The 21,269-nt window shown below is 45.9% G+C and overlaps 2 protein-coding genes across 2 annotated transcripts; one reads left to right on the forward strand and one right to left on the reverse strand.

The window, feature by feature from the left end:
* Positions 1-1,580: 1,580 nt before the first annotated feature.
* On the reverse strand, positions 1,581-17,393 carry LOC129125520 (uncharacterized). The gene is made up of 9 exons (XM_077185214.1): positions 17,217-17,393; positions 16,819-17,082; positions 15,221-15,916; positions 14,519-14,574; positions 13,922-14,048; positions 10,235-10,339; positions 9,347-9,511; positions 9,014-9,145; positions 1,581-1,791 (listed from the first exon to the last, which is right to left on the reverse strand). The coding sequence occupies exons 1-5, from the start codon at positions 17,391-17,393 to the stop codon at positions 13,973-13,975; spliced, it is 1,269 nt and encodes a 422-aa protein (XP_077041329.1). The 3' UTR covers positions 1,581-1,791; positions 9,014-9,145; positions 9,347-9,511; positions 10,235-10,339; positions 13,922-13,972.
* On the forward strand, positions 17,212-20,459 carry IRX5 (iroquois homeobox 5). Its single transcript, XM_054640960.2, has 3 exons — positions 17,212-17,640; positions 18,866-19,271; positions 19,519-20,459. Exons 1-3 carry the CDS (start codon positions 17,392-17,394, stop codon positions 20,283-20,285), a joined length of 1,422 nt encoding a protein of 473 aa, XP_054496935.2. The 5' UTR covers positions 17,212-17,391; the 3' UTR covers positions 20,286-20,459.
* Positions 20,460-21,269: the final 810 nt, after the last annotated feature.

Raw genomic sequence — 21,269 nt, forward strand, 5'->3', positions numbered from 1 at the left:
TTGTATGCCCAGGCTGGCTCTAGGAAGGCACCTACACTCCACAGCCTTTGCACAAGAAGGGTCAGTGTGGAAGGAGCTGTTCAGTGCACTGCTTTTACTCACTATGTCTCTGAGTACTAAAGATTATCCATACCATTCTAATTTTGGCACAGAGAACAGCAAGAGCTTGGATGCCTCACCAGACTCCAGCATCTACTGATTTAACACTGTAAAGAAGCAACAGCAGCCACTCGTGCTGGAGCTGTTCTCTCTCCTCCACTCAAGGCAGCTGATGTATCAAAAGCAGTTCTCCTGAGGCATGTGCTGGCTGAGGCAGCCTCTTTGATGAGTAAAGTAAAAAGTGTGCTCTCTAGATAATGCAAACACTTGTACCATTCCCACACCTTGACCAGATACATTTTCCTGAAATAGGTGCCTGGCATGTACACACACACACACACACCAGTTCTCTCCCCTCATACTAGCACACACAAGGACTAAGTCAAAGAGCACAGGTTTATTCTGCATTCTCCAGGGTGTCCCTGGAATGTGAATATTATGTGTGACAGATCTGCACAGCTTTCTAACACGTCCAATTTTTACCACATCTGAGAGATGTAACTGCACCTGCTGAAAAGGCGACACAGCAGGGCCAGCCCTCAGCAACTCTTGTCAACACAGCACCCTTCCCAGACATGACGTCTGCACAGCTGGTCTGTGCATGCCCTGTCCTTTCATCAGACTGACCCAGGGCACTGATAACTAATATTTGATAACAGGATTCACTTTGGCTGAAGTCAGTCTGCGTGTGCTCAGGGAAACGGCTCCGTCTGCTTCCCTAGCAGGGAGAGAATGAGCAAGCAAGCGTGCACGAAGCCTCCTTCTTTAAGCAGCACAGCTGCTGACAAAGGAGCCTGTATCTCTCGCCTTCTCTGAAGTTAATCCCAGCAGTTTAAAGCAGACTTGTGAAAAAGCATGAATCTGAAGTTACTCTGAAATGCTACTCCAAGGACACATTAGTTCCACTAGAGTCAAAGTATATGCCAGACGCAATAGGTCGAGTTCTAGTCGAAGAGATTGCACAGAAAGTAAGAGCTAATAATTCTTAATTTGGCATAACATGACATTCCCACCAGCTTCTCTCTCTCCTTCCAGTAATTGTATCTTGGCAGTATACATATTAAAAAATCATTGCACAAAAGACATATGATGTTGGGAAAAAAAACCCAAAAACCAAAACACCTTTCTTTGTGTTGTGTCATTCCAAAAAATGAAGACACTTTCACTGAAAGGGAAAATATGCTGATCAAAACAAAAAGGGGACAAAACCTCATTCATTCCTTATTTGTTTAAGAATTACTAAAAAGAAACATTTTTGTAGGAGGCTAGGGCAACAATAATTTAGACATTAATAAATTGAGCATTGTAACAATAACTATTCAATTGAATAAAAGAATTCTGGCAAGAAACTTTTCACATGGCATTCAACAGATATTAAAATAAATGAACAAAGTATGCAAGTTAAATTACTTCAAAAATAATGACTTTACAGCATTTTACCATAATGACAACATCCAATAAAAAGATACAATAGCACTGTGTAGCCTAAAAATTGTCAGTTTTATTTTACAAAGATGACTTCCAAAAGCATCTTGTCATGACAATTGAGTTTTGAGGAAAGACAACCTGAAAAATAGAAGAAATTAACTGTCATTAAAGTCACTTAAGCACTCCTCCTTCCTGTTATCCTTCTCATCTTGGCAGTAAATGATAAGAAGATTTTCAGGGAGGCTCAGTCATTGATGGCAGGATCTAGAAAAGAAACAATTTTACATACAGTTATTCCCAGGTTCCAGTTATTGCATTTCACTAACCTGCACTCAATTGGCTTCCTTCTGCCCCTGGCATGGGCACAGTGGGCCATGTACTTCATACAAATCACTGCTCCCTGTTACACCTTACCCCATGAAAATATCCAGGTGGCTGCAATCCTGTGGCGTTAATATCACATACAAAGGTAACAGTAACAAAGGTAACAAAGTCCCAGTAACAGAGCCCTGTTATCCACCAACTGTGAATTGCAAATACCAGCCAGTGCTTTAGCCAATAGGGACCAGACATTGCTCATTATCATGCAGTTCATTGCTTATGGGACATGGTTGAACTTGAGCCTGTAACTTCTGGAAAATGCACCACTCATCCACAGGAACATACCAACAAAATAAATGAAGGACCAGATGCAATGGTTACAGGAGAATTAGTGAATAGGCAAACTACAACAGCACATTTCCTTCCCCTGTTCCCTCCCAAAAAACATTACCCAAGATTTTTTCTGACTAAGCAAGCAGCTTCAAGAGGAAAGGAGGGCACGGATTGGGCAAAGAAAAAAAGCTCTGAGCCTTGCATATCCAGGCTAAGTCCCGTGCAACCCAGGAGGTTGTGTGCATGGCAACCCCACTTCCAACACACAGAGTAATTAATTGTATTCCCACATTAAAGCTACCATGGCACACCTCCACCTTGGCAGATTTCTAGCTGGCTTTAATCCTTTCCACCCTCCACATGCCAGGTTCCTCACACCAACTGGCCCTCAGTGACAGCTGAGTTTTCAATGCCATACAGTACCTTGATGCAAATGGGTTTTGCCCTTTTTTCCACCTTTTGCTAGGCTACACTGCCACTTAGTCACTGCACTGACATAACAACTCCACCTTCTCTGCTGCAGTGCAGCTGTACATCCACTGATGTGACAATGGAAGTGAGGGCTTCATCCCTACAGGAACAGAGCTGCCTTTCAGTTTGCAACTTGCATCATTTTCATGCTGAGGACAGAGCATATGGTCCTTCGAAGGGACATCAAAATAAATATGACAGGTCAGTGCAATCATCATACTGAATGAATTCAAATGATGCCGTATCTAAAATGAAGTGTGTGCACATAATAAAGATTCAAATGACAAAAAAATTCTCCTACCCTTTATCCCTCTCTGAATTATTTATGAATTCTGCAACTCCAGCTGTTGCCACCAGCCCAAGGACACTACTTCATTTTGGGAATGACACTTCATATTAAAAGATAAGTTAACAAAAGAAAACAAAAAGAAGGAAAAAAAGGACACTGGGGGCCTTTAAAGACCACAGAAAAGCACAATACATCTCTTCCCAGCTCTTACAAAGGAAAATAATCAACAATCAATTCTGTTCATGTTTCTCAACTTGTTTCCATAATTCCAGACACAGATTTCAACACTCATGCATTAAGTCAGCCATGCCTTTTTAACCATTGCAGTTAAGCAAGACTCTCACAGCATCTTGGATCCCTCACATATTTTTATAGGGTTATCTCAGTCTTACAGTTCACCATAAGCCATATGCCAACACATCAAAGACTGTGATACTATCTGCACTACTGACACCTTTTAATACATAAAATGGTCATTCCAAAAGAATAAAATATTTGCATATATGGAATTGCTTTTGGGAAAGCAATAATTTGTCCACAAATTTAAACAAAAAGAACCAACACCTTCAAAGTGAAGTTTAGGGCACAAAGAATTGGTTTCAAGTAATCATGACATTTAGATGAGCAAATTCTACACAGTGCTGTCTGCCTACTTGTAGACTGCTCTGATTTGGATTCCATCACACACTAGTTCTTAGATTTCAAATAAGTAATTTGGCAATGGGAAGGAGGCAGCATGGAGAAGGCTTAGCCAGTAAGCACAATTTCCATCACCTACATCAACATGCTCTCCTCTCTCACTTTAAACTAAACTTGTTTTAGTTGGCTGGTCTGTAGAGCAGATAGATAACACAGAGGCTCAGTAAACAGGAAAAAAAAAATATAAATCTACCATTGGTTTTGGTTGCTACTTTATTCACCATGGAATCAAGATCTGAATTGTTACACAAAACCACCCACTACAAGAACATACTGATGTATTGTGTTCACTGTGAAATTAACTGAGTCAAAATCTGCAAGTTGCTCAGTGCTGAGGGACATAGCCCCTAAACAGGAGCCCCTCATGAGTGACCAATAGTTTCATCTCTGCCACAAATTATATCATTCTGTTCTCTACCCATGATCTTAATTTCACAGTGTTTTCTACTTTTACCTTTACCTAACTGAACAGCAATTGGGCTTATGTTCTGTTCCTGGGAGATCCCAAATGCCACAAGAACTTTTAACCACTTTCAACAAATTAATTATTTAGGATTTTTTTCTTGTCTGAGGTTTTTATTTTCTCCTCCATAAAAATGGACTAACAATTGTCACAGTTCTAACACAGAAAGATGTATGAATAAACTGCAGAGCTTCCAAGGCACCATCATCAGACAACTCCAGTATCACCCACAAATTAAAATAAAAAGCCAAAAATGCACCATTTGCCTTTAGTGCCAAGCACACGGTTCAGGCCTGAGCTGGAATGTCAGATATTCAATAAATAAACTCATCTTTGGGAAAGGCAGCAAAGCCAGAGTTGTTGCCTGTCTCACAAGTGAAAAATGCCAATGGCTTGCAAGCAGAGATCTGCTGTTACTCAGTTTGGTACCATGAGCTCATGCAGTGTTATCCAGGAAAAGGAGATGTTGTTAAAACAAACATTTATTTGCCCTTCAGTCTACAGCAGAGCTGGCACCCAGCCCTGAACAGTCTCCCTCTTCCTCGCTACTGTGGGAAAGCTACTGAACAAGAATCCTCCCCTTCCATCTCCTGCTGTTGGCCAAAGAAACAAAAAGGCACAGAAACAAAGAACAGGCAGAGAACCTGAGGTGTGTAAAATGTCACTGAGCAGGAAGTTAAGGTTCTACACTGGAACATTTGTAGATCTCTTGTAACATTTACAAGAGCCCCAAATTCTCCTCTTGTCACAGCTATATATTTCAGTTTATTAATAATGATTAATATTCTCCAATATTTTGGAAATATGCACAAATCCTCTCAAAACTACAATTATTTAGTTGTAACCCACTCAAACGTACATCATACTTTTTTTTGAAAAGTAGCAAATTAAAAACAGGAACATATCTCACATTCCAGGGTTGCCATTTAACTCTCAATGCCACAGGTTCTCAAGTGCCTCCTGAAATAGTTTCTAGCTGTGCTAAAGGAATGACATTTGGAAAAAAATCACCTGTGTGCTGATAGGAAAACATCCTTCTGAAGATTTTCACAAGCTAGTTGGATGCAATTGAAGTTAGTCCTCAGAAAATAAGAAAAGTCGTCTTCATGCCCAAACATGCTCACTAAATGCTTCTGGCTATGACATTATTTCATAATTGACACATTACACACAAACAGCCCAAGAAAATATCTTTTTGTCTATGTCTGGATTACACGGCTATTTATACCCAGTGCTTCTGCAGAGCCTTCCCCATGTTGCTCGATGCTCTTGAATACAAATGACCAATTGATCCTTTCACATGATAGGGTGGGGGTTTTTTTAGTGTTCAATACTTCTAATGTTTAAAAAAATTGTACCTCAACATGGTCTTTAATCCTTACCCTGAACAATTTGAGTACATTCGTATTAATCTATTAGATGCTTTTCCACACCACACCTATGGCACTGCATAAATTACTGTAATTTAAATGAATTACTGCTTGAGAATTCTCATGTGGTAAGAAACATGCAGTATTATATGTTATGGAAAGAAAAATGTGCATTATGGTAACTAAGTTTTATACCACAGTATATCTAGGTGCTCATAAACCAGCCATTCTAAACTGCTGAAGGACAAGAATATTAGACTGATCACACAGAACACACATCAGTATGTCAAGAAGTCAATAATAGGAAATTAAATCTACAGTTTCTTTAGATATATTCCAATGCCCATATTGAGATTCCACATTAAAAATGCCATTAGGCTAGCTGAAGAATATTACTGCAAAAGATATTTACACCTATAGTAGTTCTATCTCTGCCCTGGATAACTTGCATTTTCCTGTGTTTAATCTACTGAAACATATTGAAGAAAAAACAACTTGGAGAAAAGAAAAAATAAACAGGAAAAAACCCCGAAGTTCTTTTGTTACATTACTCCACATATTACCAATGTTTAAGGATGACTTGTTTAAGACTGCACATTTCAACTACCTAACACTAAAGAATGAAAAGCTTCTTGCTACAAGCTAAAAAGAAAGTCTTTACCATGCTCCTTGAAGAGCTCATTTTCACATTACTCAGGCTTCATTATGCTGAATCAATATTCGTTTAGTCACTGGGTTATTGACATATTTTAAAATAAAAGTATACCCTTCAGCTACTGCACTCATTACGGGTAATTTGTCTTGTCAGGGAGCAGGGAATATTATCCCAGTCTTTCAGGGGCTGACAGCCCATGGAAATACCTCCCCTTGGTTACAACTGTAAATAATTTTAAGGTAAAATATTGAAAAATCAATGACTGTTTCCTGCAATCTGTCACAAACAAATCAATCATAATCTGCACAGCCAGAGAGTATGATTTGAAGGAGATGAGAGCAGATGTAATTCTTGGCTGGAATCTCTCATTTCAAAATCACCTCACATAATGGTGTCATCATTTAAACACTTAGCAGTCACTGCAACTGCCACTCATAACATCTAGTTGGACAAAACCACAAGGAAGAGGAGGAGAAATGCCACTGCTGTTATGTAAACAAACACTTTATTTCAATGGTTGCAACATTAGCGAATTTCACAGATATAACAACAAGGCTTGCCCCTCCACAAACATCCAAGGTGCTTTTCCTTCTCAGTGGAAGACTGACTATAAATGAGCTCTCAAAATGCAAAGCATTTTAAATTTTAAAACCAAACTATGCTTCATAAAAAGTGAGAAATAATATCTGGTACTAATACTACCTCTAAAAATATTTTATTCACTTCAAATTGCTCATAACAGAATTATGCATCAAATTCTTAAGAGATTAAGAAAGGAGAATTATCTGAGGTACCTTTGTCTTTTTAAGAGCAATAAGGATTTCAATGCTTCTTTGTCCTCTACATATTACATTTCACATCTAATTTTCATTAAGCACACACTGACTCAACTTTTGGGTAGGAACCACTGCAAAGTATATGCGAAAGAAAGTCATAACCTCCATAAATTAATTGCTAATATATTTTCAACTTGCATTCAAAGATTAAATGTTGTATATGGAATTACATCTATATAAAGGATCAATTTATACATAAAGAATTAACTACTGCACTCAGAATGCTATAAACTGACCTTTGTAAATGTGAATAAATTGTGCAAAACTAATCTATTTTTACAGAGAAACACTAATGCTTAGACTAAAATTATTTCCTCATTTGTCCCCCCACCTCACTACATTTTCACCCCAATACTACAGTGTTTAAAAGAATTCTCTGCAGATAAAACAGGATAAAACTGTTGTAAAACTGCAAAATGCCTAAGCCTGCATTTTTTGCACAAACAAAATTTACAAATGCTCATGGAGTGTTTCCCTCTGGAGTCTATAATTTGAGCTCTTAATCTTTAATGTGCAGAGCCCGTTATCACATACTCATTTTAATCACATTAACCTTAGCAACTCCTAATTCTGAATATTTATCATACAACTGTGAGACTAAGAAAAAAATGCAACCAAAAAGATGAAATTATTTCCTCTTTTCTTGAAAAAAATCCCTTAATACTGTTTTAAAAAATCAAAGAATAGGGCATATTGTACATCTAAGTAAACCTCTCCAAGGTTTGCCTTCCTTTAAAGCAGGCTTTAAGTCTCTTTATCTTCTACTTGGAAAACATACATCTCTAACTCTATTGATATACATCAAAACCACTATTGTTTGTAGCAGCTGGACAGATTCCCTTTCTCAGCAAAATAAATTATTAAAAAAAAAAAAAAAAAAAGAAACTGAAGTCTTAAAGAAGCAGTTAGTGCCTTAGAGGCTAACTAAGTGTAAATACCAGCCATGAAGAAAATCAGCTTATTGTGGGGAAAGGCCCCTCCACAGTGAAAGGAAGCGGGAGGAGGCAGTGGCTGAGCAATTGCTAAAAACCAAAGTAGCTCCTAGAAATGAGTTGCAGTTGCCCACTTTTTCCCTGGATGAGATCTATAATGAAGCTATCCAATAGACAGCCCCAGGCTCCTCAGCCCCCTCACATGTCCTCCTGGCCCAGGGACAGTGACAGAGGGAAGCCCTGCTCCCCAGGCTAAGCCATTGTGCGAGGGGGAAGCGCAGCACGCACAGAACGCGCCGGCAGCTTCCCCCTGTGCCATTCCCCTGAGCCAGCTTCTCATTTCTTGTGACAATCACCTAATTAGGTGGGTCAAGAATTGCAGAAGATAGAAGAGATTCATTCTTCCTTACATGCCAGCTTTCCTATTTGTAAAAAGGAAGGCAATGGCTCTTCCACTCCATTGTAAGGCACTTAATAAATGTTAATAATAATTAAGTCAGTCACATCTCCCAGACAACACTGTCAGATCTTTTTTTGCAGTATTTCAGAACTATCTGGCTCAGGAGGGAGCTCCCACAAGCTCCAGACAGAAAAGGACTCACAGATTCCATCCTTCAATGCAAGAGGTCACAGAGGGCTGTGCCACAGCAGACATTTCACAAGCCCTGAGGAGCAAGAGCAGCACATGCTGCTGCACTACAGATGTTAATAGGTCAGCACTGTGAGTGCAATTTCCTGCTGGACAAAGCATTAAGATGCTCTAACAGCTAGTAGGACTGTGAAGTCTTTCTGGTTAAGAAGTTGAACTAGATTCAATTTCTTGAATGAAAAGATGGTTTGGGTTTATTGTTTTTTTTTTTTTTTTTTATATCTCAATCAAGAAACAAAAGCACTACTGGTTATGCAAAGAGCTGAAAAAAGAAAGACACTGAAGAACCTACGAGCATTTCCTCTAGTACCCACCTTCTCCATTTACTGCTCTCACTCATAATGTTAATTTAAATCACTGGCATATGTTCATTTATTTAATGCAGCTCCACATGATCACTAAACAATATAGCAATGCCATATTACATCATGCAACATTACTGACATGACACTATTAGCAATACTATACCTAATGAAGTTTATAAAGTCTTCGTGTTTGGGCATTACAGAAAGATGAAGAATCCTGCTTTGAAATAGCTCCTGCCTTCCAATTCTGTCCTTCCCTTCTTCAGCATTGCTGAGACCATCTCACTGAGCTCATCTGGAGAGAACAAAAATAGAAAACAACATACTTATTACATGCACTGTGCAATTTTCTCAACAGAAATGGAATAAAGTTGATGTATCTGGAAACATTAATTCTGCATTCTAGAAGTGACTAAACCCAGCATGACAAAGGGAAGTGCCCCAGCTCTAATGCTTTGCTTAATGAATCATATCATACTCATAGCAGATTACTTACCATTAACTCTGAACAGGACTTAATATGGTTAAAAATACTGCAAGCCCAGGTGTATTCTGGCTTTGTACTAGGTCTCTTCCCATATTCAGGCAGGTACAGGATAGGATGGACTGCTGGGTTCATTTTCCCCACTGTGCATCTCACTGCTTCTTTCTTGGGTGCAATCTGGAAGGGCAAAAAAAAAGGGATGTATGGAGAATGGGGGCTGGAACAAAAATACAGTATTTGTCACTAATTCAGACAGCATGTTTCTCTGACAAACAAGGATTATAGACTGAGCAATGCAAGGGTTTCTTCACTCATTGATCCTGTATGTTTGTTAAATCCCACAAACACTATGTTAGTGTCACATCCCACTGGATGGTGTTCAATCCTGCATGTTCCAAGAGGTGCACCACAAACAGGTGCCTATGGAAGTCCAAGATCTTAGGAACAGGGCAGTTTAATGGCATTTTGCTAATGAAACAGTGATAGAATTAATCATTTGCTCAAAAGCACAGGAGTCTAACAATTATATGAGCATGGACACCAATTTACATCTGAACATTTCTGAGACAAGCAGAGTTCCTGTTAGGTAAACTGAGGCCAAGGTTACAGGAACAAATCTAGGTCATAGGATGTGCCAGAAATGCAAGGAGAAAACAAACCCAGGTCTAGCCCTTTGCGTGCTATTAAGTTTTCCAATCCCTTCTCAGCCAGCCTAAAAGTCTCTCCACCCTACTGCAGCCTCCTCCCAAAGAATGGATGACCTGGATGACCTCAGCTTAAGTTTTACTTAGGGCCACAGCAGCACAGTGTATATTACAGGGAATATCAGCTGAACTTTAACTGATGCAAGAAATTAAATACTGAAATAAACTTAAGAAAAAGCATAAAGGAAAAAAAAACCTTTAAAATTACTTCTGAAACTTAGGCTCTACAGAGCTGTCCTCTTCCCAAGAGACATTCAGGAAACATAATGCCCACAGGAGCTGGGAGACAGCAAGGTCCTTCCTAGATAAAAGCCAGAAAGTCAGCACAAACAAAGCAATTCTCACACTGCCAATATCATAAAGAAGTCATAGGCACCTTTTTATAATGACAGAGTATTCTTAATAAAAGCTTCAAGCAGGTTTTACAGCTGCATATTATCCAATGAAACCAGTAATAAACAGCACTGTAGAATTATTTAGTGCAACTCCAATACGCCGAGAGTCTCAACCTGGGTTTTATTTATCACACAGGCTAAAATGTTTGTTCTTGGCTTTACAGTAGCAGCCAAGCCTGTAGCTATCTTTTATCCCAGCACACTGCCATCTGGATATTGATACTTTGCTATGGGATATGAAAGAAGAGCATAGTTACCTAATACAGCTTAATTGAAAACACAGGACCTACATATTATACCATGCATTATTTTACACAAAATTAAATCTGAAGGGCATGAAAATTTCTGTAGATGTCAGCAGAGAATATTTCAGAGGTAAATGCTGTGTTCGTCATCTGCGCTAGAAATGCTAAAAAATACTGTGAAAAATATGTGCTTACAAGAAGAAAAAGCTTGTTTTTGCTCTGTTGGGAAAAAGGAAATTGCTCAGAAAGGTGCATCTCCTTCAGCAAGAGCAAGAGAGTAATCAGTCACATGTTTATTAGTACATTAAACTCTGATATGGTGATCCATATTCACCTTGAATGGTCCAACTGGTTTGTTTTTCTCCTCAAGCAATGATTTAATAATAAAAAAGAAAAAAATATGCTGGTTCTACCAATACATTCACTTTAATCTGCAAAAAACAGCTTTAAGAATCATCTACATCTGCACCACTCACATTAAGGAATACAGACTAAAAAGCTCTAATAAAATCCCAGAAATTAGGAACTGTTAAAAAGAATTCCTTGGGTGTAAGGCCAGAAAGGCTACCTGGCTTTATGCTTCTCCTCAGAGAGGTACTGCTGAGCTCTTTCAAACACCAGTCATAAGGACTGCAAATATATGGAAGTAAAGTAGATAAAGCACAAAATCTTTGGAACACAACACTGCTATTAAGACACTCATCTCTAACACCCACACTGAAGGCCAGATTCCAGCTGCAGGAGCTCCCACAACGCTGCAGAACCTGCAGGCAAAAGGGAATTTGCCACCATGAGGGAAGCTATGGGCTCATGTAGATCCCATAAAGCAGCACAGGGAGCCACAGCCATCCTTCCCACTGAGCTGCTCCTCATTTGCTGTAAGAGCCAACTAACAGGAGATGTGGCTTGCTTTAAGTGAAAAACTTGCTCTAGACATGAAAGAAAGCAGTTTTTCATTTTTCACTCAGAGTCTATTTTCTGCATGTGTCCATGGAACTGTAAGTAAAATAAACCCTAAAGACATTCTTAACTTAGTCCATACTATGCCAACAAATTCAAGCAAATAATGCCATTTAAGTTAATTACAGGAAACTTCAAGGAAACTGAAATGCAGTTTCAGGTTCTCCCATGATACTGTCAAGATCTTTGGAGTTACATGCTCAGTACAATAACTAGGTGCTTGAAAGACTTGTCAGCTGCACTTTTCTATTTTATTCCACACACTAAAAAGGCTGCTGAAGCGATTAAAAAAAAAAAAAAGACTGGAACTGATAATCAGGCTTCTTTTAGCAGACAAGAAATGATCTAAAATAGAAAGGCTTGGAGAGAAAAGCAAAACTACCTAATACCCAAATGCTAGGCACAGAAGAGTAATTCTAGGTGTTCACGAGTTTACACCTCACTCTCAGACCACAAACACACAGAGTGTGAACAACGAGAATCTTGGGCAGAGGAAGTGCAGGAAGAAGAAACAACAGAGCAGCTGAGGGTGTCTTGCTCCGAGAGCTCCTCCTTTATCCAGGCTGAGAGCCACAAAACACCAGCACTTCCACGGCACCTGGAAGTCCCAGCACTGCACCTGAGGGAAGCAGCAGCAGTGTCTGCAGGAAAGGGCCTCTAAGTTTTATAGCCAATATTTTACACGCATTTTTTTAGCTCTTGCCCAGTTAATAATGTTTTGATTTAAGATAGAAAGACACAGGCCCCTCCCTCCCCTTTGCACACTAATTAGTTTTACTTCTATGGTAGTGCAAAGATGAGAAAGAAAATTTTCTCTTCATGCCTAATTAAAAGAATGAATATTCACGTGTATTTATTTTTCTCTTATGAGTTGTTAATACTTTAAAATATACTGTATGAAACATCTCTTATCAGATGTTTCCAGCAGCAATTTCCCCTACCATCTGAGTCTCACAGATTTTTTTTTTAATAGGACAGCTTTAACTGAAACAGGGTCTCTTGTAGGAGAATTACTATTTAATTCTTTTTGCTTTAAGAGGATTCCCTTTAGCATCATGTACATAATTGTTGGGTAATATTGTCCCAAATTGAACTGGAGAAACAAATTCAGTGTCTAAGGTCAGGTATTCTGATAAAGAAATATCAAAAAGGTTTTGAGAAAACAGCCTCCTTCTCATCTACCCCTGTAAAAAGAAAAAAAAAAAGAAAAAAAAAAAGTTGAAATGATCTCCTAATGCATCTCCCTTCATAATTCATGCCGAAAGATGACATTTTCTCAGGATCTTAATTAAGATAATGATGAACACCTGTGTCGGCATTCTTTGGCAAGACAGCATTATCCATCATAATCTTTTAAGTACTCTCAAAAAAACCCAACAAAATCGTATGACGGAACCAATCTGTTGCCTCTCCTTGCACTAAGTTTTACATCTCAGACACACAGAAGAATGATTAGATCTTTAAGGACTGCAATAAAAACAGGATCGTTAGATTTTAAAGTTTCAACAGAAAGTAGCTATTAAATTAATTAAATTAAGGTGTATCATATCCAAGATAGCCAAGTTTAACTGCATTCACTATAAGCCACCTGGAACCAAACCACTTACAGTTAGAGCCTACCAAGAGCTCTACTTTTAAACTATAGTTTGCTGTTACTTCCAGGATCATTCTGCCTCTTTCCATTTGTTTCTCCCAGAAACAAAATATTCTCAGCTGATCCCTACTGTACATTCATGCCCTGATTTATTAAGCCATTTTATGCTGTACCCCATTTGCACAATCTAAATGAAACCATGCAAAAGAAACCAGTGTAGAAAAAACAAATATGCAAATCCAAGTTTTGCTATATTTTGGGTCACCTTTTGTGCAGTCATCTCAGATCCAAGCTCCTCTCATCCCAAAAACCCTACTGGAGTCCAACTACTAAACTAACCAATGACCCTTTCAACAGCTTTGCAGGACCAACCGAACAGACTGAAGGCTATAAAAATAGGGATTTTAATTATTTATTTATAGAAGCTGAATCTAAATTCACATGCCTAAATTTAAATAATGTGAACAGTGCACAGCCAGACTGTAAATCTTTCCCACTATTAAATAAGACTTTAAGGGCAAGCATTTTTTCTATTGCATTAACAATTTATCTTCAAAAAAATTATGAGAAAAATATAAACAGTCCAGAATTTTAATATCAATCTTCACTGTTATAGTTTCATTGGCAGCTGCAAAATACACAAAAACTCCTAATACCAAGAACTCATCCATACCTTCAAATGCATGTACCTCCAGCAAAATGCAGAGAAGCAGCAAATGTATCCTCAAGCCACACGTTTGTTAACAGCACTGATGAACAACATAAGAGTCTTGAAACAAACTTCTTATTTCCCTTCCATCAAGTGGTTGAAAAGTCCTGCAAAGCAGATTAGTCTTAGGCTTTCACATTTTAATATGCTGCTATCACAGGAAAAAGTTGCTGTGACTAGTCATTCAGTAAAGCTATCAATGTGCAAATAAAGCAGAAAATAGAGACATCCTTAAGAAATGAGTCTCAAATTTGATATAAAGTGAAGGTGACAACCACAGCAATAGAACTATAAACTAAATGTTTCAATATCTTGAATAATTATCTACAGTTCTTTTAAAACTGCAAAGAATATAATAGTGGCATAATGTAGTGAGAATGTCAGTTTGATAGGCACTTACAATCCTGACGGCATAAGAGTCCTATCACTACCGTTTATTAATCAGCTCTGGTATTATGTTTGCAAGGCATGAAAGTATGCATGAACTCACCACAGTTTCCAAAATGTATGCCTACAGAAGAAAGATTAGTGGAACATCAGAAATAAAGAGGGTAATTTTACATGACGTTAACCTTACCTCCTCTTCAAAAAAGTCAGATGCCATGGGAAGATGGTTAAAACTTCTGCTTCTTCCTACAAAGAAAGGAGCACGGAAAAGCAGTTAGTTATTCTACTCACATATAAAATGAATGTTAAATGTATAAAACTTGACCAGATGATATCTCACTCCCCGAACAAGGGGGATTGTCAGAGGATTATGACAGAAGAGCTTTCGAGTGGAGAAAGAAATGCAGTGCTCCAGAGCGATCGCTATAATGAAGCCGGGGACAAATACCGGTGACACCGTGCAGTCGAAAACTGATGAAAGTGCACACCTGTGTGGATTGAGCATGTAAAGGAGCGTGCGAGCCGAGGATGGACCTGTCCCGTTTACCGAGGCAGAACCACATGGAGTTTAAGGAGATGAAATTCCGCACACCGCACATTAAAAAATTAAATTAAAAAACAAAAACAAAACAAACAAACAAAAAAAACCCCAAAAAAAACCAAAACGGGGGGAGGGAAACGCAAGAGGATAGAGGCAGGAACGGCCAGATCGAGCGCGGCTCGGCAGCAGCCGAGGAAGAGCCGAGCCCGGTGCGGCCCCGCCAGTCCCGCCCGGCGCTGCCGGGACCAGCGCGGGGCCGGGGCCGAACCGCGCCGCCCGTCAGGGGGCGCCCCGCGGCGGGGCAGCGCCGGCACCGAGCGCCAGAGCGGCCCCCGGGCCCCGCTCCCTCACCTCGGGCCGGGCCGGACTCGGCGCAGCCGGGCTGCTCCGGGCCGGACCGGACTCAGCGCAGCCGGGCTGCTCCGGACCGGGCCGAGCCGGGCTCAGCGCAGCCGCGCTGCCCCGGGCCGAGCCGGGCCGGGCCAGGCCAGGCTCAGCGCAGCCGGGCTGCTCCGGGCCGGGGGCGGCAGCCGCGGCCCGCAGCGCCTCCGCGCGCCGTCCTGTCAGCGCCGCCTCCGGACTCCGCCGCAACCGCGCCCGTGCTGCCGCCGCCCCTCCACACCCCGCGCTGAGGGACAGCTCCGCGGGCCCGTGGAAGAAGCGGAGCGCCCGCCGCCGGCGGGGGAGCAGCCAGTCATGCGCCGGGACGGCCGGGGGCGGGCCTGGCGGGGCCGCGGCCTGATGGGTACTGTAGTGCAGGGTAGGGTACGGGGGTGACGCTGCTGTACGGCGGGCAGCGCCCGCCCCGCCGGCCTCGGTCCTGCCGCGTCCCCCCCGAAGGCAGCGCGGACAGCGCGCCCTTCCCGCCCAGCCCCGGCCCTGCAGCGCGGCCGCTTGGCGAGTCCCAGCCTGCGCCCGGCTGGGGGCTGTGGATGCTGCCGCCGGGACGGAGCCCCGGAGAAGGAGGGAGGGAGGGAGGGAGGGACGGAGAAAGCGGGGCGGCGTCGGTGTCGCCTCCACGGCGACACGGGGAGCTCCTGCCCCGGCCTGCCCGTTTTAAAACACAGCCCTGCTCCTCGCGTCTCCGCGTTCGTCCCGCGGGGGAGCGCGGCGAGAGCATTAGGGTCGGGAAATGCAAAAGTTACAAAATAAAATAAATTCTGAAAATATAAGTCTTATGCTATCTTCCCCCTTCCCTCAACCGAGAAAGGCACGGCGGATCCTTATGGCCAGGGGTCCGCGGCCGCCGGAGCAGCTCCTTTCCTCAACCGCAAGGGAAAAAATATGCGAGGAGGGAATAAATCGGGATATGTTTCTATTGAGAAATATATCTGGTGGAATCACAGGAGATTACATCTTCTGATCGGCAGGGATTTATCCCGGTTCATATGGTTTTAATCTGCTTTCGCCTCGACCCTTCATGGAGCCGAGGGCGGGGGGACGATACCCGGTGTGTTCCTTAGATCCGCGGGCAAACCCTCGCTCTGAGCGGTGTTTGCGGACCCATCTCAGCCCCCTCCGCTCCCCTCCGGATCGCCCTTGTCCTGCGGCCGGCGCTGGGAGTCTAAATCCGAGCCCTCCGCGCGGCTGATTCCCGCTCCTGGCCGGACCCCGCCGCCGCTCCGCCCGCACAGCCGCCGCAACAGGTCCGGTGGCGGGGTGGCCCCTGCCCGCGGGAGTGACCAGCCGAGCAGCCCAGGGACAGGGCTGGCTGCGGCTCTTCCCCAACGAAAACCTCCTTTTTTGTTAAGAAAATCAAAACTAACAGCACCAGCAGTCCGCCGTATATCCCACCTCCAATGATTTAGCAGAGGGAGGGGCAGGGGCAGAGAGCACGAGGAGGGGTGGCTGTGAAGAGGGGGAGCCGGGCGGCTAATAAATCTTATTAAAGATCTATTTTTTTTTCATATACTGATTGGCTTGCATTCCGGCGCAACGCGGCTCCGCACGGTATTTAGCACATGCAGAAAGTTGGAGCTGATCTTAAATGGCTCGGAGGTGACTGCAATCCAGGAGCCGGCGCACTTGAGCCTCTGAGCGCTGGGGAGGGCCAGGGAAGCGCGGAGCCCTCCCGCTGGTTGGGCCCGGCCGCGGCAGCCCAGCGGGGTCCTGCCAGTCCTTCCACTGACAACACCCCGCGAAGGAGGAGCCTCGCCGGGCCGTGCTGAAGGCGTCAGGAGCTGCAATTTCCAACTTAGCATCTTGGCAGGACCCTTCGGAAAGCGAGAGCGAGGAGGAAGGGGGAAAAAAAAATCCCCCCAGTGCAAGGGGGAGAGAGAGAGAAAGAGAGGAGGGGGGGAGGGAAAGAGGGGAAAGCAAGGGGGGGAGAAAAAGGAGGAAGCGGTGCCCGGCTGCAGGCGAAAGCGGAGCAGCAGCCCCGGCGCAGAGCAAGGTGCCGCCTCTGCCCAGCTGGCGAGGGCGGAGAGGCGCCCGCGAAGCCCCGGCCGCAGCCGCCCCAGCCCGGCAGCGCGGCGGCTCCCTCCCGGCGCCTTGGGCTCCCGGGTATATGTGCGCGCCTGGCCATGTCGTATCCTCAGGGTTACTTGTACCAGCCGTCAGCGTCCTTGGCTCTCTATTCCTGCCCGGCGTACAGCACCAGCGTGATCTCCGGACCCAGGACCGATGAACTTGGGAGATCTTCTTCGGGCTCCGCTTTTTCCCCTTATGCCGGATCTACCGCCTTTACCGCCCCTTCTCCGGGTTACAACTCCCACCTCCAGTACGGCACCGACCCGGCCGCCGCCGCCGCCGCCGCCTTCACTTCCTACGTGGTAAGAGCAGCCGCGGGCAGCCGACACCGCGCCGGGCACGACGGCATCCCGTGGGCGCCTGTCCCCCCCCTCCCGGGCCTGCTTTTTGTTCCCATTTTATTTTTGAGATCTCGGGGACAAAAGGGAGCGCGGCTCCCCGCCTCGCCGCCCAACTTTCCCGCATCGCCGCCGTGCCCTGCCTCACACTGTTGCTGGCGGCAGCGGCGGGCAGGGCCGGGCGGGGGGGAGCCGCCGGCGCGGCCCGGGTGAGCAGGACCATGGCAGGCAGGGACTGGTTTCATTCCCTAAAAAAAAAAAAATCAAATGTATAAAAAACACCGACCATAGTTCTGCAACAATTAGCTTGTTGTGATTGAAAAGGGAATGAATTCAGGACGGGTCGGCGATGGGAGAAATCCGGGTGATAAATCCAGGCAACTTTCCCCTGCCCGGCGATAATTAGGCTTAAATATTGCAGAGCTCTAATCCCATGGCCGCGAGCTGCTCCGCGGGGCTGCGCGGCGAAGGGAAGGGGAAGGGAAGGGGAAGGCAGGCACTGCGCCGCCGTGCGCGCCCGCGGGGCACCGCGGGGCCAGTCCGAGTGCGGGACATCCACACCGCAGAGCTGCGGTCACAGCCAACGCCCCTCAGTTCCCCCCAAAAATCGGCGACTTTGGCTCAGCTTCTCCTCTATGTTTAGGGCAGAGTTTCTTTCCTTTTTCTGTGACATTTTCTTTTCTTTAGGATTTTATTTTTGCCCTTCTCCCTCCTTTTTTGTTTCTCTTTTATCTTCTTTTCTTCTCTCTTTTCTTCTTCCTTTTATTTTTTCCCCCACCCGTCCCTGGGCAGGGAGGAGCGGCCCAGCCCGCCCGGCCGCCTGAGCCCGGCAGGTTGTCTGCCGCGATCGCAGCGCAGGGGGGAAGGCTCCGGTCCCCCTCCCGCTGTCCGCCCCCACACCGCGCTGCCCACTTGCTTTTCCGCTCCTGCATTTGGGGGAGAATCGCTGGATTGCTGCAAGCAGCCGGCGGTCTCCTGGGGTCGGAGACTACGGGCCCCGGAGAGCCCCCAGGGCCCTTCCTCCCGGGAAAGAACCGGGGGACAAGCCGGGCAGGGCCCGGCGCTGGGGGAGAGGCGGCGGGGCGCGGGCAGGGGCTGCGGGCAGGCCCTGGTGTTGCCTTTGCCCTGTCATTGCCGCCCCGCGGCCGCTGACCTCGCCCCGCCGGGCCGCTGTCCCCTCTCTCCCCAGGGCTCGCCCTACGACCACACGCCGGGCATGGCCGGTTCCCTGGGGTACCACCCGTACGCGGCGCCGCTCGGCTCCTACCCCTACGGGGACCCCGCGTACCGCAAGAACGCGACGCGGGACGCCACGGCCACCCTCAAGGCCTGGCTCAACGAGCACCGGAAAAATCCCTACCCCACCAAGGGCGAGAAGATCATGCTGGCCATCATCACCAAAATGACCCTCACCCAGGTCTCCACCTGGTTCGCCAACGCCCGGCGGCGGCTCAAGAAGGAGAACAAAATGACCTGGACCCCACGAAACCGGAGCGAGGACGAGGAGGAAGAGGAGAACATCGACCTGGAGAAAAACGACGAGGACGAGCCCCAGAAACTGGAGGAGAAAGGGGACCCCGGGACTCCGGACACAGGTAGGACAGCGGGCCCGGCCGGGTCACCGCGGCCGCGCCCTCGGGGCTGCCCGGGCCCGGTGCGGCGGTGGCGGGGCGGCCTGTTCCCCCGAGCATGCAGCCGGGGCGGGGGGAGCCGGCGGGCAGCGGAGCGGGCCTGGCCACGGCGGGGACCGAAGGGTGGGCGGCGAAGTGGGTGGGCGGGTTTGGGGGCGCAGGGCGAGACCGAGAGCTGCCCCCCCACCCCTGTCCTTTCTCCCCCTACCAGGAGCGGCGGATCCCAAGGCAGCGCCGGGCTGCGAGCGCCTCCAGGAGTCCCCCGGCCCCCGGGAGGCCGAGAGCGGCCTCAGCGACTCGGATTGCAAGGAGCTAGCGGAGGAGCGGCTCGACGGGCCGCCCGTCCCCCACAAGGCGCCCGGCGCTTCCCCGCTGGGACCGTGTCCGGCGGGCCGCGGGCCGCCGCCGGCGGGCGGCGAGGAGCCCCCGCCGTACCGCCCGCCCTCCGCCGCCGCCGGGCCGCCGCACGCCGCCGACCTGCACCCGCTGCTGCCCGCCGCCACCGGCGCCTCTGTCATCCACTCGCCGCAGCAGGCGGCCCTCGCCAAGCCCAAGCTCTGGTCGCTGGCCGAGATCGCCACCTCGGCGGACAAGGCGAAGGAGGCCGGCGGCGAGGCGGCGCCCCCCGGCCCCGCCGTGCTGGGCGGCAGCGGCCCGTCCCGCTCGCCGCCGCGGCCGCGCTCGCCCGCCGCGCAGTGCCCCTTCCCCAACGGGGCGGTCCTGCCCCGGCCGCTCTACTACACGGCGCCCTTCTACCCCGGCTACACGAACTACGGCTCCTTCGGGGCCCTGCACGGGCACCCCGCCGGCGGCCCCGCCGCCGCCGCCCCCGGCGCCCACTTCAATGGATTAAATCAGACTGTCCTCAGCAGAGCCGAGAGCCTGGCTAAAGACACTAAAATGATCAGGAGCCAGTCCCAAGTAGACCTTTGCAAAGACTCACCTTACGAACTGAAGAAAGGTATGTCCAACATTTAATATCGGCTTCTCCTCCCTAACCCCTCCTGGGACTGTGGTTTTGTTCCTTTTTTTTTTTCCCTTTTTTAATTTATTTGAGAGAAATAATAAATTGCTTTGGCAGTTATTTTTCCAGTACCAAAAGAAAAACAAAACAAACAGAAAAAGACCAGCTCCCCCCTCCCTCCCAGCCCCTCTTCAAAAGTTTATAGAGTCTATTTGAAATGGCTGGTGGAAACCGCCCAGAAATGTCTTAAGCAAGTGAAAAGCAAACGAGTGACATGCTCTCTCTCACACACACAAAGAAGAAAGATTTGTATTAAATCTTATTCTGTATATTTAATGTAGCTTTTTTGTATTTAAATTGATAATACAGTATCTTTGAAGTAAATTATGAAATCAAGACAACTGTACAGGCATTAATGTTGTTTTCGTAATATAAATATATACATTTCTGTGTCTTTTTCCGAATTGTTTCATAGTTTTAAAATATATATATACAAGTTTAATTTAATTTTTTATGCCTATTGTTTTTTTTTTCCTTGGGTGTGAGTTAAACTATAATGCAAAAACGAGACAAAAAAAGGAAATAGGTTATACGTATTAGATTTAAAAAAACCCAAACCTGCAGCCGCCTTTGTAAAATGCAAATATTTAATTAAAAGAGATTTTTAACAGAATCAAAACCACTCTCTTTTTGCAACGGGCAGATACGTGCATAGCTGCGGAAAAATAAAAGCATGTCTTAAAAGAGACGCGGGGCTCCATTTAGGACCTCAGAGTAGTACCTGAAGCCTTTTTGGAAGTGGCAGGAAATTTTTAGAGGTCAGGGGGCTCCGGAGGCGAGAGCCGCCCGCGGGGCCGGGAGAGGCGAGCGGCGGCGGGACGGGGCCGGGTGCGGGAGGGACGCTATTCCCAGAGGTGAAGGCTTAAATCAGGCCACGCACAAAAGCACTTGTTAGAAACACCAAATCGAAGCGCAGTCCCATCTTTTAACCTAATTAC

This window comes from Agelaius phoeniceus, chromosome 12 (genome assembly GCF_051311805.1).
Source record: "Agelaius phoeniceus isolate bAgePho1 chromosome 12, bAgePho1.hap1, whole genome shotgun sequence".
Classification (NCBI taxonomy): domain Eukaryota; kingdom Metazoa; phylum Chordata; class Aves; order Passeriformes; family Icteridae; genus Agelaius; species Agelaius phoeniceus.

Coding starts and splice junctions, on each gene's coding strand:
- IRX5 (XM_054640960.2), top strand. CDS start 17,392: ATGTCGTATCCTCAGGGTTACTTGTACCAGCCGTCAGCGTCCTTGGCT. Junction 17,641..18,865: donor CCGCCTTCACTTCCTACGTG/GTAAGAGCAGCC, acceptor CTCTCTCCCCAG/GGCTCGCCCTACGACCACAC. Junction 19,272..19,518: donor CCCCGGGACTCCGGACACAG/GTAGGACAGCGG, acceptor TCCCCCTACCAG/GAGCGGCGGATCCCAAGGCA.
- LOC129125520 (XM_077185214.1), bottom strand. CDS start 17,393: ATGGCCAGGCGCGCACATATACCCGGGAGCCCAAGGCGCCGGGAGGGA. Junction 17,083..17,216: donor CCGCTTTCGCCTGCAGCCGG/GCACCGCTTCCT, acceptor CGCTTTCCGAAG/GGTCCTGCCAAGATGCTAAG. Junction 14,049..14,518: donor CTGACTTTTTTGAAGAGGAG/GTAAGGTTAACG, acceptor TCTGCTTTGCAG/GACTTTTCAACCACTTGATG.